The sequence below is a fragment of the Egretta garzetta genome, unplaced genomic scaffold, assembly GCF_000687185.1.
Source record: "Egretta garzetta isolate BGI_Z169 unplaced genomic scaffold, ASM68718v1 scaffold159, whole genome shotgun sequence".
Classification (NCBI taxonomy): domain Eukaryota; kingdom Metazoa; phylum Chordata; class Aves; order Pelecaniformes; family Ardeidae; genus Egretta; species Egretta garzetta.
The window spans coordinates 60,621-78,814 of record NW_009260762.1 but is presented as its reverse complement, the minus strand read 5'-3'; the positions used below and the strand labels follow the sequence as shown (position 1 = coordinate 78,814).

The following is an 18,194-nucleotide window of genomic DNA, read 5'->3' as shown; positions in this document are numbered from 1 at the left end:
GGGCTGCCCGAGGGAGGCGGCTCTCCAGCCCGCCGGGCCGCTCCTGCTGCGCTTGGTGTCGCCTCTCGCGTGTGTTGGGGAGCTACCGTTTACTCCGGGCACTGCCAGCATAGTACGACGTAAATGCAGGGAGGGGGGCGAGACCCGAAGCAAAAGTTAAATCAGGATCGATAGCCGTAACAGCATTGCTATGAGGATCAAAAAAAAAAAAAAAGCGTTAGAAAGAAACAAAGCTTGATTTTAGTTAACGGTGAGGGGCTGACGGCTGTTGGCGGCCATCAGAGCTAACTTGTCTGACTAGCGCAGTTTCCCCACGTCATTTGGATTTTACCGTGCTACTGGTGAAAGTGCTTATTTAGGTGATGAGCACCACCGTGCGTGCCCTGCTTCCGCTGGTGGCCACCGCGCAGCCCCGTCTGAGAGGGAAGGGAATTAAATGGGGGTGACTCGCGGGCGTTAGCTCCTGCCTCCCTACGCCTTGCTGCGGGTCATCGCAGGTGCGTGTTGAGCTCTGCCGCTAAATAAATCTTTGACAAAAGGCTTTAAAAACAGTATAAGAAGTGACCTACAGGGTTAGACCGGCGGTCCACGCAGCCCAGTATTCTTTCTTCCAAAAACTGCCACAGCCCATGACAGTTACAGAGAACTTGCTAGTTGAAGCACTGTGGGCTTCCCATTCTTGTATTTGGCTGGTGCCTGCAATCGTAGGGGCAGGGATGCTCGGGGACACGTTCCTGCTCAGTCCTTTTAGTTTCCGATCATGACTCTGCTGCCCTGAATTTGTCTAATTCTGTGTTGAACCTGCTGATCCGTCTGCTTTCACAGCCTCTTGTGGTAGCAAGTTCTAGACATTCACTGCCTATTACATAGAGAAGTACTGAGGTGACCACCCCAAACACACATCAAGAAGTGGTATTTGCAGGACAGCAGAGTGGAATTCCTGGAGGCAAAACCAGCTGAATCTGCATCTTCTTGTAGGAAGGTGGAAAAGTAGCAGCAAGAAGAGAGCCTCACAGTTAAAATGTGACGTTTGTGATTGACGTGGGTAAACATCCAAATATTTGTTTGTTTCCAGGGCTGGAAGAAACTTTGTTGATTAATTCAAAATGTAGCAGCAAGAAGGCCACAACTTTACAGACAGTTAGGATTCCGAGGAGTAATGGTAAGTAGGACTTTGTTATTGGAACGGTGTCAAGTAGTAGGTAATATATTTGACGTAACTTTTGCTTCAGCGCTTTCCTTGCATTAGTGTTTCTGCTGGTGCTGGGTCCTCTGTTGCAGTTGCAGGTGCCACAGACTAATCATGTAACTGCTGCTTCTGCAGAGCGAGGTTTTGCAAAGCCAGGCATTACAGCTCTAAGTTTTAGGGACTTCTTGCAGAAATACTCACTCTGGCTGCATATAGTGAACTTGCCAGGTTGTGCTTCTGGTCTTCATTTAGTCAGCTGATTTCAAATCAATGGAGGTTACGTAAATCACTTTCAAAACTTTATTTTTAATGAATGTGCTGGCAAAATTATTAAGCCAGTCCGTACAACCATTCATTCATAACAAATTGATTTGAATGCATTAAGAAAACTTTTTTTCTTTAATTGAGCTATGTTCCTTCTTTCTTAGTCAGAGCTACATATAGATTGCTAACATTCTCTTCAGTCCAACCCCATGCAGAAGAGGACGTAGTGTAAAAGTTGTTATTCTTTGAAACTAGTGTATCTGCAGGAGTTTGTCTCTTAGTGAAAACATACCAGAGTTCTTTAGTCTCTGATTGTTCTTTTCCAGTATTGAGTTGTTGCTTTTTTGCTGATCTGGGCTTTTTCTCTCTTTTCAGAAGTAATTTCTCAGTATAAAATATTTGGTGTATAAAAGCATTCAATTTAAAATGGATTCCTGTCAAACTATTGTATTTTGTGATTGAGCTGAGATTTAAACAGTACTAGAAAAAACATTTGTTATATTGAGTGCTTTCTTGGACAAAGGTGTCTACAATGATGGCAGTATTTCAAAGGCAGATTGTACCTGTTAGACTTACGTGGCGCTCACTCAGAGTAGTACCTCTGACTTCACAAAGAATGAAAACTAGTTATTGGCTCATCTGCATGTGTGGAGCAAAGATTATTTGAAGAAACTCTGGAGGCAGGTGAAGGTGTTCCCTTCTTCCATGTAGGGGAAATGGGTGTGATTCTCCTAATGACACTGATCATCTTAAAATTGTTGGGAAGTCCCACTGAGCTTAGAGCGATATTTCTGTAGAGGATAAGTGCTTTATATTTCAACCTAGAGCATCCGTCTCTCTCCCACCATCTCAATTTCAGAGCCACTTGCAATAATTATGTTGAATTTTCTTTAGGGTAGCATGACACCTGTGGCATCTGGCCTACAGCTAATTTTTCCATCTTCTTTGAGACCTTTGGCCTCTACTTTATTAAGGAAGAAAGGAGGACATAATTATATTTCCCTTGGAGACAATACCGATGTGGAAGTTTCTCAAGATAGCACTCAATATGTGTTTAAAACTATGGAATTTACAAGCAGGTTTTCTGTAAAGTAGTTACATTTTGTTTTAAGAATCCAAGTGGAATTGTTTAAGTGATTTCTTCCTGCACCACATACTGACTAATAGATTCGATATCTTTTTTGCTTGGAAAATTGAATGCTGTAATAAATCCTCCTATTAAAACATCCTAAATATGGTAGACATCTGGAAATTACAATTGAAATGGAATCTGTTTAAATGCTCAGATTTCTGAGGTATAGATGTATAAACTAAGGTATAATAGTTTGTGTATATATACATGTGATATTTATTTCTTTTTCAGTTTTGGATCGAGTACAGAGCTTTTTACCACAGATGGCACATGCAAACGATGAGCTAAGAAGAAAAATGGTAACAGTACCAGCTCATCAGTTTGATATTGAAAATCTAGACAGTGCAACAGAAAAAGTAATAGAAATGGTAAATACTTACTGTATTTCTTACTTTATAAAGAAAATATAATTCTCTGATCTTAGAATGAGCTAATTTATTAGATAAGGCTAAGTCTATACCATTTTAGTCTGCAATCTGCAAATTCAAAACATAGATGTAATAAAAATGCTTATTTGGTTAAAATTTACTACTTGTCACACTTGCAGAATTTAATGACTGAGGATGAAGTAGTTTTAAGGCCAGAATAAGACATACTTTTGAATCAGCAACTCTGAATTGAAAGTAAGTCACAAAGTGTATTTTAAGTGTCTCGTTGGTAATTTGGTTTAGAAACTGGACAATGTGAGGTGCAGTAAGGCATAACAGAAGGCTTTAGTATAAGAGTAGTAACTGGCTTTCAGCTGTGCTTTGTAGGCAGGTCTAGGACTGGCTACAGGTCTTGGGTTTAGAAAAGTTGTTAGTGGTGTTGCGATCCTTTATGGCTGGCATGTGTCTATTTATTTACATTTATGTCAATATTTTCTTTCTGTTTTTAACTGAAGTGCTGCAGCCACGTGCTCATGTAAGAAAATTTTAATATGGAGGTGATGTGATACGTGCATGTCCCATCCAAGTGCCTTCTGGCCTGCAGACCCACAAGATAGAAGACAGAAATAAGGCAGCATGGGGGTTGGTGTGTGAGCTGTCAGAACAAATTATTGACCACTGGTTGGATTCGTAGTTCTTGTAGATTGTATCCAGGTTGTCCAGTGCTGGTATATGCTGAAGAATTCCAAATAAATAGTAAGAGAACAAAGTGGATCACAAAAATTGTTTGGTTTAATATGCTGAAGTGACCTGGACAGGATTTTCGAAAGATTTTTCATGTGACAGTGGCTGACAAGTATCTTGGCTTTATAATAAGTCAGGAGACCTAGTGATTAACAGCTTAATGCTATTTGCAAATCACTGAAGAAATTTATTTGCATCCCAAATTACTGTATTTCGCTTTGCTGCACTCAGGAAGTTTTTGAGGTGAGGATTATCAGTTTAAGACAGATACTTTCGGAGAGAAAAACAGACCTCAAAAAATCATGGCTCTGCATATGGAAATATATGATCACTTTTACTTCAAAAAATATCCTGGTGGTTTTAACTACTTGCTATTTTGCAGTAGTTTTAGTGCCATGAACACTGCTAGGTTATAAGATATGAACTATATTAATAAATATATATACACACATTTGTATATATGTCATGACCCCTTATACGCTAAATGGTTTCATTTGAATTCTTTATTGAAAACTAGTTTTGAAGCCTCCTGCTTGTCAGTTTAAATATCTGATTTAGACATCCGAGTTCAGCAATTGACTCATTTCTCTCTTTGATAATCATATAAAAGTGATGTTTTATGTGCTATAGGGCAATATAAATTACAGTTTCAGTATTTAGCAATCTGTTCATATTCGTCATAATCCTAGGAGAACCCAAAAGTCTTTCTGATCGTGGTTGTGGTTTTCTTATGGTAGTAGGCTCTTTCATGTGTTTGCTTTATGTTTTACTCAAAAGACAGAAGTGGTATGGAAATGTGTAAAGTGTTAACTAAGGTCTTTTTTTCCAGAATGTGGCTGTAGTTGAGCTGAGTGATTCTGATTCAGATGAAGAGATACTAACTTCAGAAGACGACTCTGAATCTGAAGATGATTGTGTAGCTGCTGAAGTGACAATAGACAACATTAAGTTTCCTAAACAAAAGGGAGAAAAGGGCAAAATAGAAATTTTGGACAGCAAAGTGAATGAGTAAATCTGTTTTATTTTACTGTAAAAAAACAAAGTCAACAAAACCCCAAAATCGTGTTTTCTTACTTTGAAGACTTGGCCCTTAAATCTACTGTGTTTCCCAATGTAGCATCCCTCAGGATCATGTGAAATGCTATCATGTACATGGTGGAGAATTCAGGATCTGCTCATGACTGAGGCAGGCTGGATTTCTGAAGAATTAAGTACGGTTTTATTCATCAAACAACATGGAAATGAGCTTCATAGTAGGTTAGACTAAGAAAGCAGCTAGAATTTGGGGCATTTGAACTAAGTTAAAATTCTTGTTCTGTTGCTTTGTTGAAAAAGGATTTTTGTAGTGCGCTACAGCAAGTTTTTGCTTCAAGGGCAGGAAAGAGTTAACTAGGAAAAAAGTTCTGGTTTTTTATATTCCATGTCCTGTGAACTGTTATGTACAATGTCTTCAATATTAAACATTATCTTGTAATAAGTACATTAGAGGTACGTCTGCATTGCGTTCATTACAGTAACTGCTGAACACGAAAGCAGTGGCTGAGGTCGTTTCAAGGTGAGCTAGCGTGGGCCAGGAGAGCCATGACTCAAGAGAGAGTTCGGCAAAGGATTACTTACCCTCTGCGCCTGCACTGAGCTCCGTATCGTTATGGGCAGGCTGCTAGCTCCTATCTGGAATGTTTGTAGCTGTAGTGCAGACACCCTTAGCACTTAAACGGTTAAGCCTGCCTCTGGTGTTACAGTTGCTTTAAGCTACACTTCTCATCTCCCACTTTCCCTGCCATGTTTCTGTCCTCTCCGTTTTGTTAACAACTGTCACTGCCAGAAGAATAAAAAGGTGAATTTTCAGCTGGCCTGTTAGCTTGAAACAATTGTGAAACCAGAATCAGTGAAAGTATGTCTCATTCATACTTACCTCAGATGGATCAAATACAGTGATTTGGGCTGCTGTGTTTACTTCACAGATGGGCTTGCATTTCAGAAGTATCTGTCATGCTCCTGGATGTCATCGTTTGTTTCTTAAAGGAACTTTGTATTTTCTACACCATTAAAGTAACACTTTCTATATTGTATTTGCTCAAATATTAACCTTAATGTCATGACTTGAAACCTGCAATTATTTATAGAATTTATTTTGAATCCTGTACTTAAAGCTGTTGTTTTAATATCCATTTCTATAATATTTGTGATAAACAACAAGGATTCTGGTCTTTCTTTCACAACGCGGCTTCTTAAAAATAGAATGGGGGCATGATTTACTGGGATTAACTGATTAAACCAGAAAATATTTTAGCAAAGGGTAAGGGTGGGAATCGGAGTTGGACTGCTACTTGTACTGGCAGCCCACAGGTGAGATTAAGCTTTGGATGGAGTTGCACTCGTAAGAAGAGCAAGTGGCCTTAGTAGGCTTAGTTTGGTAGGTCAGGTCTCAATCTATGGAAAGTTTCCTTCAAACGGAAGAAAGTTTGAAAGCCAACATCTTAACTCAGTCATTTTACCAGAGATTTTCCCGTAGATTAAAAAAAAAAGAAATACAAAGTAATAATCATGCTGTGTAAAACACTGATAACAGTCCATGCGCACAGACACAAAAAGTGATTTTAATTTGTTAATGTAACCACCTTTCAAATTGCAGGCAGATCACACATTCCGTATCAACAAAAAGATAGAAAATATTTTCAGGAACTTTAGCTTGATATGCATAGTTTAACACCGATGTTGAACTCTGTATGTACTATACAAAGATCATAGTAAGTGCACTTTCTTGCATTGATTTACTTCTTATGGCACAAAGGTTTTCTGTACTGCTGAGGAATCGCCAGAGCAGAATGTTTAATTGCTACTGTAAAACTTGAACTCGTTTATAGCAAAAATGGCATAATAAGTATATTTTAGTTCAACTTGTAAGAGAAGCCTAATGACTAAGGATTTAAAGTGATCATGTGAATACTATGTTCACAGAAATAAGAAGGCGGCATGTGAGAACTCATTCTTCAGTTGTATTTAAAAAAATAAGTCAAACCATGTTCTTGGTTTTTTTGGGGGGTATTGTGCTAGCAACTGCTGCTGCTGCTGCATAATTGAAATAGCTTCAGGTTAGTTTCCAAATGCTTTTACCTTTCAGCAAGACTAAAATTTGGACCTGATTTATGGAAACTTATCCACGGAATGGGTGTTTTGGGTTGGGTTTTTTTTTTCCAGTTGTAGTACTTCAGACAGCATATCCTGGGCATGGTACTAAGTGTTTCATGGAGTCATTAAGATTCAAATTCTGCTGAAAGTTTACTTCTCAAGTGAGGTTGTTACTTTAATATTCCACAGTGATAGCCTTGGTTCGAAGATACTCATGAAGAGCTTCTTCACCTGTACAAGCACAATATTCACCAGTTAGAATAGCAGCTAAATGAGAGAATGTTGTCAGAGACTGTAACCATATTATTAAGAAAAGTCTAAAATGCTTTAGCCAATATTTGAGTCCTTAAGGAACAATAAGAAACCAACTAACTTATCCTTCCACTGAGATTTACAGAACTGCTCTGTGAAGAAGAGGCCAAACACACCAGGTGTGGAAAGAAAAAGGAGCTGGGATTTAACAAGCAGCCACGTGGGTGGGACTGAAGCAGCAACCGTCTCTGGGTGGCCACTGGGGGCTCGTAGTTGAATTTATGAACTTTGGTTTGCTGACGCTAAGTTTCTAGGTAAAGAAGCTGTGTGAAAACCGGCAATCTTTTTTCCTGTTACTCATTTTGGTTTCAGGAAATGTCTTATATTTGCTCGAGATAGGCAAAAATCTATCACTGAAATATTTTTTTCTTTCATTTTTCTTGGCTACAAGGCTTGATCAGTCCAGACTTGTAAAGTTTCTTTGACAGACTAGACCTTGCTTTTTCAAAAACTGGTTTTGAAAAGATTTTTTTAATGCATCTTTCTCTGTGGCTGTTGGCAAATTTTGATGACATTTTAAGGCAAAAAAAGTTTCCCATGCTCTCACACGTTTAGAGAAACCTAAATGAGCATTCTTTCTGAGGGAAAGGAAAGAAGATTTTGGCCAATGCCTTTGCTGCTTGACAGTGTTCCGTGGCCTGTACACAGCTTTGGACGAGCTGTAATGTGACTGCCCCGAGAGCAGTTGGAGAGGAATATTCTGCGTGCCGCAGCATTATTTAGCAAATGTACAGGACGGGTTGAACTGGAGGTATTGAGGCAGGAATATCATAGGGATGGGAGAGGAACTGGATTACTGTCATTGGAGGAATGTAGGAGATACCAGGACGTGCATCCACAGCTCGTGTTTTACTGGATACACTGTATGCAGGTAGGGTTGTTTTTTCATTGATTTGGACTGTCAAATATGAAGTGAGGGAGGGAGAGAACAACTTACCTAAATCTTTCCCAAAGCCAGACTGTTTAAATCCACCAAATGGTGCTGCCACATCAGTTTTGTTGTATGTGTTAATAAAAACAGTTCCAGCTTCTAGCTTTTCACTGATGTAGAGAGCTTTGCTTATGTCTTTTGTGAAAACTCCTGAAGCTAAACCATATTCTGTGGTATTTGCCCGTCGCAGCACTCCATCGACATCCCTACAGGGGAAAGAAATTACTTAATTGCAGCTAGGTAAAATAAACAAGTGCTAGCAACCTTCCACATGCCATGTCACTGAAGCCCCTTTCCCATGCTCTTTTTTTTTTCCTCCAGTTAGCTTTTTTAAATCTTCCACATGCCATGTCACTGAAGCCCCTTTCCCGTGCTCTTTTTTTTCTCCAGTTAGCTTTTTTAAAGACAATTTATTAAAGACTAATCTGTGTGTCAATCTGACAGATCTGTGGAAATTGATACCCTTGCTTCAAACTTGTAAAGCTTCCAACTTGGAACCTTACATTTCAGTGGTTAAAAGATCTGCACTGAGAAGTGGAGGAGAAGTTGCAGTATGCATACCAGCTTTGCTCAGCTACAGTACAACTTTGGGATTAAAGCAATACAAAAACATTTGTAAAGCAGAGCTTGGCAGCACATTATGTATCACTTCACTAAAATTTTGGCTTGCTTCACAAGTTAAGGCAGAATGAATGCTGAAATTCAGACTTCCATCAAGACACAACTTTTCAGGCCATGTCCAGAGTGCTGTTTTCTATTTGTATCTCATCTTCATGTAGCTTCAAAAATCCATAATAATTTAAAACTTAAAGAAACTCAATACAGTCCCTTGTCACCATATATAACTTACAGATGTGAAGGGTTATCTATGCGGCTCGTTCTTAATTGCATTATCAAACTGCAGAAGATGAAACCTGGTGGAAATAGTTACATGAAGTTTCTACACAGGGTTTTAGTCTCATCTGTGTGTGAAATAATTATGATTTGGAATGAAAGCTATTAAAATTGGCAGTCTACAAAATATACAGAGGGATTTTCATTTGCAACAGTAATGTGCCAGCGTTAAACAATGCACAACAATGCTGTGCGGTCTTTTGTGACAGAGAAAAATAAGTGATTCTGCTGGAAAAAATACTCATTTTGTAATTTGATCAAGCTGTTGCAATTACCACATCAATTTCATTAAAAATGTTTCACTGAATACTGAGCCTTATTTAAGAACTGGCACTCATGGTTGCATTCTATCCTGTCATACACTGCTAACAGCGTTAGTTCTATATCAACATGGAGCAGGACAGCCTGTCCTAAAAAGGGTATTTTCTGAGAATTTAGCTGGAAGACGATCTAGGGATTCAGACTGGTCTTACAAGATTTAGCAAAATCATACTATGTTTGCTATCATTTCTACACTTAGGGTGAAAATGAGGAAATAAAGTTTCTAACAGTAACCAGAGGAGAACATACCCATTTTTAAATTTAGAAATCACCATCACAGGACCAAAGGACTCTTCCTGGGCAATATACATATGGTCTTCAACATCTGTGAATACCGTGGGTTCCATGAAGAAACCTAAACAGAGGATAGAGCATCATTTGAGCATGGTGGAAATGCTTCATGGTTTGTATTGTCCAGGCCACCTCTTTTCCATACTTTGAGGTCACAGATATGTCGAGACTTGAAAGAAAAAATATCAAGATTGATATGAATAAAGTATGAATGGAAATGCATGTGCGTAAGTGCCAGAGAAACAGCAGAAAAAAGGTTGAAAGAATGGCCTGTATTGATCAGAGCAACCACATGTGCTGTTTCTGTGCAGGGCGGAAGGTCTGCATGCCACAGCCCAAGGGACTCCTCGGGCGAAGGCCCTGCACTCTGACAGCAGGAAGACAAGGTTACAGCATGTCACGGAGGCCACGGTTTTTCTTGTTACCCAACAAGAAGATAGACTGGAGCCATGAAGATCTGTATATTCCAAATGAGGAAAAACATGTGATGGGCAGCAACTTTGCCTAGGATTTATGGGTGCTGAAGTAAAGAAGATTCTGAGGCAGAGGACCACCTCATAATGACTGTCCATTTCTGAAGGGTGTAAAGACCTGTCCAAAAGCTAGCTCATCACTGCCAACTGAGAACTATCCTGGTGTTATACACAAGCGATCCTGGTCACCTACGTCTTGGTGTGTGAGTGGATCCCAGTTTGAGTGGGTAAAATTAGCTTCAGAGATTTTACATAAATGCCGCCCCCTTCCATAAGATTTCCCATTTAGTTTTGTTACGCTGATTTCATATAGTTATGAATCTCCAGTTTCATTTTATTTAGGGATGCAATCATGATGTTTTGAAACTTTGATGCAAATGTTTCCCTTCACTATTGATAAAGGACAGATGTCCATGAGAAAATGTAGCATACATATTGCCTCTATAGCAAAAAAGGCTTTTGATAATAATACCTTATGCAAACTCTGCTAGTGGTTTCAGTCAGCTTTAGTGTTAGTGTGATCTAAATGGATATAATTATACTTATGGCTCTTGACCGTTCAAGGATGTTGCAAAAAAAGCCTCAGTGCCTCACAAACAACAGGAATAAAAGAGCAAAATATTCCTATACAGACTACTTTCTGATTCAATTTCATACGTTATGCTTCAGTTGCACGACTTCTCTTAATAAGAGAGTTGAAAGTCCTGTTCTCAAGTGGTATCTTGGGCTTACCTGGTACTGTTCCCATGATATTGCTACTTCACATAATGCAGCAGAGACAATCATGATGGGTTTTGTTTAAAGCATAGAAGTTCCAAACAACTCTGAACAGTAATTTACCTGGTCTACGTACTTGTCTTCCTCCATACACTAGAGTGGCTCCTTCTTTTACTCCAGTTTCACAATATTGCAGCAGCTTTTCCAAGTGTGCCTTATGATTTTGTGGGCCATGATCTGTAGATCTATCAAGCGGGTCACCAATTTTCATCTTTTTTATTTCTTCCACCTATGGGTTACCCAATTAAAATGGTTACATAACATAGCAAATAGTTGTTAAAGTGACCTGTGATTCGGGATGCTTCATTTTTTGTACTATGAAATTAGGCTCTAATAGGGCTGGTTTCTTAGAAGGTGGAATGCTCCTCCCTTTCTAAAATGAGGCTTTGTCTTATGTTTGATAATCTCCGGTTAATTCTGAAAGTTTTTTATGCTGTTTTCATGTATTCATTCTCCTCTGTTATGAAGATAGGCATGTAAAATGTTAGCTTTCACCACTGGTAAATGAGTTGTGACAGTGATTTCCTGTTCTTGATCTAACTAAATGAATTCTCCAGTGGAACAGTGTGGTGACTATTGGATTTTAATAATGATATTCATATTACTCTAGCTACACTTCGAATATGCCTTTTTTTTAAACTTCACAGCAGCTTCAATCACATTGACCTCAGTTCAGTAATTTTTTTAATCTTACTTTCCTAGTCAAGTATGAAATATCACTGAAGGTACAATATCTATTTTAGTGTCACTTATCCGTCCATTACTGATGAAAATATCTCCCTTCAGTGCCTTCCTTTTAACCCTGTAAGACGTTCCTGAGAAGCAGCATTGCCTATCATAAGCAATAAGGAGAAATTAAACTGAAAATAAGAAGAAATCCAAGTGTCTATAAAACTAGTGGATCTTTGTGCCATAGTAAAGTATTTGCTTGAACTTTAGTCCTTGAATATCTTACCACTTTTCTAACAAATTCATCATGGATTGATTCCTCCACAAACAGCCTGCCAGCTGCAATGCAGTTTTCTCCTTTGTTGAAATATACTGCTCCCATACCCTGATCAGAGAAAAAAACATTAATATTTATACGCAACCTTTTGTTCAGTCTCCCTTTCATTCTGTTCCCCTGGGTTGCATTCTGTATTTGTGACCCTCAAAGCGTAATGCTTTATGTAAAGGGACATCATCAATGCAACAAGCAGAGTAATCTTACAACTGGCAAACACACTTCCATGGAGACAAATGGCTCAGGGTGAAGCCATTAGCACCGCTCTCTCCATTTCCATGAGCGTTCCACAGGAACACCTGCTGCAGCATCACAGAGAAGAGGGCTGGCAGCATCACCAGTGAATATAAACCCGTGCAATCCACTGAGCCATACTGCTTGTGTCGAAAGCCGCATGTAACGGGGTGAACATTACCTAGCTCTAATCTGCAGAGAACCTCCTATTTCAAGAGTGTGGGTTCAGACCCCATGCAGTTTTTATTTACCAAGAACAGATACCTGCCATTGTTTTTACAGGGGGGTTAGGGAGGTGGGGAAAGGGAGAGCAGGACAAATAAAATTCCTAAAAAGTAGTTTTCTGGCAGCTGCAAAGGCCTAGGGTCCTGGCATTAGTAGGCATGACTGGGATCACGTGCTAGTGTCAAGTGTGTGGCAAAAAAGCATTGTTTCAGAATCATTTAAAGCCATGTACAGCTCAGGCCAGCCTGCATCACCCTTTCACTTCTACAGCTGAGAACAGTGGTGAGGCCAATCAGTGAACTGACTATGAGGTTTCAGCTTTTATTATTTTCCACGTATACTCAGGCCTTTGTCCTGCCAAAAGACACTCCAAAAATTAGGAAAGTGTAAAATAGTTTCTTCCTGGTAGCAGTACCTGCTTATGCTGGTTTAGAGAATTCACAGAATTAGCACTTTGGGAAAGTACAGTGTGAAAGACTTTCATTTGCTTCTTAGTGAGCAAACTGCATCTGCTGTCATTTTGATGAATCAGATCACCCGAGAAGGAAATAAGCCCCCTAAATCCACTGCATATCTGATTTGCGTGTCTTATTTATGAACTTTAAACACATTATGGCTGGTTGGGAAGGTGGGTTATGACAACTGATGGTGAATTAAGAAGAACTATATGGCAATAGGGAGCTTGATATATATTTTAACTCACTTTCAGGTTTTTATTTTTTAAGTGCTTTTTTTTTTTGAGTATCAGATTTGGCAAATCAATTTTAATGTGTTAACTTGGCTAGTGAAAATACTTTCCAGCTAAATTTCTTTGTTTTGTTGTATTTTCTAATATATATTTGTTGTAGTACTGATGCCTGCCTTTTTGGTGCAGCATGAATAGCTTAACTGTGCCAGAATAGAGAAACATCTTGTAGAAAAAGAGTCTGTTTTCTAATAGATGGCATGATTTTTCACACAAGTGCTCCCTACTGCAGTTTTTGGCAAGTCAAGAAGAACACCGCAATACTGTGAGGGTGTATCACAAAGGCTTTGAATATATTTTACTTCAAAATAACATTACCATTTTGACGGCTCTGTCAAGTTCACAGTCACTGAATATGATCAATGGTGATTTACCACCAAGTTCAAGAGAAACTTTCTTCAAATTAGTGGCTGCACTGTAAAAAATATAAATAATCATATAAAAACAACTTTTAAATACCTTATGACCTCTAGGGGTCCCTTCCAACTCAAAACATTCTATGATTCTATTTCATTATTTCTTTTGAATCATATCTAGTGAAAATGTATGACCCTCTGTTTTTCAATAGTGACTTAGAATTCTGCACAAATGTAAACAACCATTGTAGTTATGCTTTTCTATTACTGCTATGTGCACAATATAGCTAGTAAGATACTTCAGAACTAGATTAAGCAGTGTTTATTTAGGAATCTTTTGCTGAGAGTACCTCTTCATGATCTGTTTACCAGTTGGTGTTGAACCAGTGAATCCAACTTTGCGAACATCTGGATGTTCAGACAGGTGCTGTCCCACTAAGCCACCTATCAGGATGAGGAAAACAGCTTAGCTGGACAGTACATAGGCAATTTTTACTACTCCAGCAGCAGCACTGTAACACAGAAAGATCTAACAATATGTCAGCCAAGTACAATATCACATCCTTATTTATATTTACAGCTTTGTTCATATGACTATGAAAAATCTCATATTAGTTAACCTGGGTCACATTACTGTCTCCAGATTCCCCCATCTGTCTGTTCTAAAAACCTTCCTTCCTAATATTCCACTGTAGGTGGAATAATCTAATTTGTGACAGAGCCTGCCCCACACAGTTCCTTTGTCACTTTTCTTCCTTAGGGGAAAGAGGAAAATGGTGACATCAGGCAACATGGTGACTTACCTATAGTGACCAATACACATCAATTACCAATTACCAGCTTGCTCTAGGTCTCACAGTCACATTTAAATAGTTCCAAGTGATGATAAGATTAGGAGAAAAAATGAAGTTTTATAATCAAGTGAAACATGTTTCTCTGTAATACATTATTTTTCAGAGTGTTCGTGCTATTTGTGTGAACTTGTAAAGGGCGAAGGCTGACAGCTCTTACCACTAGCTAGAGCCAAGTGACATACAGATTTTTCCAATTCTCTTCTGGAAATACAGGACATCACTGTATGACATAGATGCAAGCCTACTACCTATGAAGACATATGCACTTATGTAATAGGTCTTCAAAAAGGTAAGGTGCTAGTTCACCAGTTTTAGCATGACCTACTCTTCCCAGAAAAATGGTTGGTTGAAGATTTACCTGAACCAGGCAGAATATTTATAACACCCTTAGGAAATCCAGCTTTAGCTGAGAGTTCTGCAAACTTCAAGGAAGTCAGAGGTGTGACCTAAGTAGAAACACTTAGGTTAGATCTCCTATTTTAACTAAATGCATGATGGTATCTTTTACATTCAATACATCTTAATTTTGATACAATATTCATCTTCTTACTCACAGTACTGACAAATTAAAAGTGATAGCTTCTTGTGGAAAAGAACTCATTCTTGAAAATCAGAGTAGCATCAGAGCAGAATTGAAGACAATCAGTAGCTTGTATCATCATGGCAATTTGTATTATTACACATGCATTTTAAAACACATGACACAGTCAACCTAGGGGTACATATGACAGGTCAACCTATGGGTGAAATCTGCTAGATTGCCTGAATTATTTTTCCTGAACAAATAGTGGAGGACCTGAGCCATGTGCACATTCCTTTTTGTTTTTACCTGAGCTGGCTTGAGTACGAGTGTGTTGCCTGCAGCCAAGCATGCTGCGCTCTTCCATGCAAGCATCATCAGTGGATAATTCCAGGGGATAACAATTGCACAGACACTTAAGGCAGGGAAAAACAGAGAAAGATTACATTTTTGATGGCACCTTTTGAATGGCTTTTCTGTATGTCAAGGCTGTCACTAAGAAGAAAAAAATGATACTTACCCTATTGGCTCTTTCTTGGTGAATGTTAGATTATGGTTTGGCCGAGCCTGGTTAATTGGAATGGTAGCACCCTAAAAGACAGAGGAGGGACAAATCTTGGTACTGTTTAATCATTTTTATCACAAACATATTTGCCATATAAGTATGTTTTGGAAAGCCCAAATAGGCTTCAAAACCAGAAGCACTTTTGCATGGGACATGGATGAGAGAAAGGGGCACGGGATGCTTCTACTGTATGATTTCCCACTATGGATACCATAGTCAGTTCAGTCAGTCAGTGATTTTTAGTTGGATGATATAAAAGCATAGATAACAAAAGTATGGAAGAACATAAAGTGAGGGTCTGATGGATCAAAAAAAGCTGAATGATATTCTTGATTGTGGATCTTAAAGATACTTGAGGAAATGCTGTTGAACCTATGCCACTTGCTGTGCCATCAAGCAAACTCACCAGCCTTGGTCAGAACGTAACACAGGACATGAGTCTCCGCACTTACCTACATCTTGACCACAACAACATTCTGCTCCATGAATAATCAAGAGCTGACTAAGCAAGCATATCCACTGTGACACCTCAACTGATTTCTTAGATATTCAGAGTCACATTCTAAATCCATATTCTCCAATTGGAGGCAGACTGTTCTTTTGTATTGCCAGGGAGACCCATTTTAGGTAAAATTCTAATTTTGCTTTATTTTTTGATTCCTTGATTACTTTTGCTAACACTGCTTTTTGGCACCATGTCAGAAAAAAAAAAAAATTGCCATTGATTACTTCCTTTACGTATTCACTTGCCTGAATTTTGTCACACCATCCAGCGAAGTATCTGAATGTCTGCACAGACATTCCAACATGGGTCTTCAAAGCTAAAGTGTAGACAGCTCCTGAGTCAATAGACTCTATTGTTGCTAACTCTTCTTGATGTTCTTCCATCAGGTCTGCAAGTCTTTAATAAAAGCATTACAAATCCACATCAAAGAGAAGTGACATCTAACCATTGACAGCCTAAAATGATATTTGGTATGGCAAAGAACCATAATTAAAATTGCATTCCCACTGAAGTTGGAGGTGGAGCACTGGAGCCACTGCTCATTAATGTCAGTAAGAGCTTGAACAATTGCCTGTTAAAGTCTGCAAATGTCTTCATATTGGCTGTAGTAGACACTGGATGAAGACTTGAACAGTGAAAACTTACCCAATTGTTCAATTATGGTTTTGTAAATAAAATAAAACTAGAATATTTCTACTTTTCTCTTGTTGTACTATCAAGAGCCAATTATAGCAAATCAGACCAGTAAGTAAAAAGCATCTTCTAGTTGTATACTCCAAATCTCTGAATCAGCTGGATCTTCAGTTTCCAAATCCTCACAGAAGTTATGCAGAGAGCAGTGTGCAGCTATAAAAGCAAGGGCAGTGCACCCCTGCACCCAACCAAACTGCCAGAAGGTCCTGCCGTCCAAATACAGAGCCCGCTACCATCCTGCAGCTGCTCACCAGGTAACTGATCCTTCATCTGCTGTCTATTCTGGTGTCCAGGGTTAGCCTCCTCTCTACAATAAAGCCTTAATATAGCAGCGGGTATGGGCACACTATTGAAGATTATATTTTTTTAAGGTGAAACAAATTCCTTCTCTTCCCTATGGATAAATATGCAGTCTCCTCAGCACAATTAGCGACTTGGCCAGGACATCCAGTAGTAATGTTAATGAGCCTGCAGACTACACCCTGCAGAAGTAAGGTGTTTGATACACAGGACCTAACCCCTTCATGAGTTACTTGGGGCAGGAAGTTTCATCTCTGTTCAAAATCCTAACTTCTTTAAAGCCAGCTGCTATGTTGAGTACAGTAACTAAGCTCTCCACCTACTGGATAGGAACAGAATTTGCCTAGTACATCTTCTCCTCTGTGCTGACGATTGATTTTCCATCATTAAATGTGGACCTGTGGCCATCAGGAGTAGCAATCTGCTTCTTCACTCATCTCTACTCTACTTACTCATTTTTATGTCCTGGAAAAGAAAAAGCAGCAAAAACTCTTCATGTACCTCTGCAAAAGAGGCTTTTTTTATAGGGAAGCTCCTCCAGTACTGCCCTCACAATATGTAGCTAGCATCATCATCCTTCCAAGGTCATCTCTTGCCCTTCAAGGATCAGAAACCACCACTAAAATACAATTCACTCAGCATAACCTCTGTTTATCTTCTAAAACAATAACACGGCCAGAATAAGAACCAGGGTTGACACAGTGACACAGATATAAATAAGAAATACTGAGCTGAAAGTGTCTCAGATAAATGTGGGATTCAGCTTAGAGTGTTTCTGCATAGGATAATTCTTCTGCAACAGACCATATCACATCTCGTAAAATGGGTCTTTAGCCAGGTGTGAAGTATGCTGGGATATGATCTGGGAAAACCTAGCATCAGTTACAGTGTGTTTCAAAATTAGTGGCAATGTGGCTGTACGTTTACTCTATGGAGCACAGATGTAGGGCAGGCTTAGCAAAGTCAAAAGTCTCTGCCTACCTAGCCTAGGTAGACTCTGCCTGTAAAACAGCCTCATTTATATAGAAGGATTTGGACTTTACAAGGAAATTTTCAATCCTTGCCTCAAAAAGCATATAGATTGAATGAAGCCACCAAGTATTTAAGAGACATTTTCCTCAATTCTTGTTTCCATTCATAAATAATTTTTAAAAATGGTAGCAGTGAGAGATCACAAGATTTTTCTCTGCCACAAGAAAGGTTAGCCAGCTAAGACCCAAGACCAGCACACTGAAGTAAATTATGGGATCAAAAGATGGCTAATCTAGTTCCTCTGACAGTGGGACTCTTCATATCCACCGTATTCAGGAAATGTACGCAACAATTCTTCAGAGGAACAAAACAAGATTTAAGAAAACAAAACAAA

At 39.0% G+C, this 18,194-nt stretch overlaps 2 protein-coding genes across 2 annotated transcripts in view; one reads left to right on the top strand and one right to left on the bottom strand.

Annotated features, from left to right (window-relative positions):
* The first annotated feature begins 1,056 nt into the window (after nucleotides 1–1,056).
* On the top strand, nucleotides 1,057–4,735 carry CUNH12orf45 (chromosome unknown C12orf45 homolog). The gene is made up of 3 exons (XM_035901477.1): nucleotides 1,057–1,162; nucleotides 2,817–2,953; nucleotides 4,527–4,735. The coding sequence occupies exons 2-3, from the start codon at nucleotides 2,849–2,851 to the stop codon at nucleotides 4,707–4,709; spliced, it is 288 nt and encodes a 95-aa protein (XP_035757370.1). The 5' UTR covers nucleotides 1,057–1,162; nucleotides 2,817–2,848; the 3' UTR covers nucleotides 4,710–4,735.
* Nucleotides 4,736–7,004: 2,269 nt separating this feature from the next.
* The window catches only part of ALDH1L2 (aldehyde dehydrogenase 1 family member L2), a 26,884-nt gene continuing 15,694 nt past the window's right edge, over nucleotides 7,005–18,194 (bottom strand). Inside the window, exons 12-23 of the mRNA XM_009646066.2 lie at nucleotides 16,723–16,741; nucleotides 16,081–16,231; nucleotides 15,286–15,356; nucleotides 15,075–15,180; nucleotides 14,604–14,691; nucleotides 13,742–13,835; nucleotides 13,354–13,450; nucleotides 11,784–11,882; nucleotides 10,892–11,057; nucleotides 9,537–9,642; nucleotides 8,079–8,278; nucleotides 7,005–7,060 (exon numbers count right to left, since the gene is read on the bottom strand). Coding sequence (XP_009644361.1) covers nucleotides 7,005–7,060; nucleotides 8,079–8,278; nucleotides 9,537–9,642; nucleotides 10,892–11,057; nucleotides 11,784–11,882; nucleotides 13,354–13,450; nucleotides 13,742–13,835; nucleotides 14,604–14,691; nucleotides 15,075–15,180; nucleotides 15,286–15,356; nucleotides 16,081–16,231; nucleotides 16,723–16,741 — 1,253 coding nt within the window. The remainder of the gene's footprint in view (nucleotides 7,061–8,078; nucleotides 8,279–9,536; nucleotides 9,643–10,891; nucleotides 11,058–11,783; nucleotides 11,883–13,353; nucleotides 13,451–13,741; nucleotides 13,836–14,603; nucleotides 14,692–15,074; nucleotides 15,181–15,285; nucleotides 15,357–16,080; nucleotides 16,232–16,722; nucleotides 16,742–18,194) is intronic.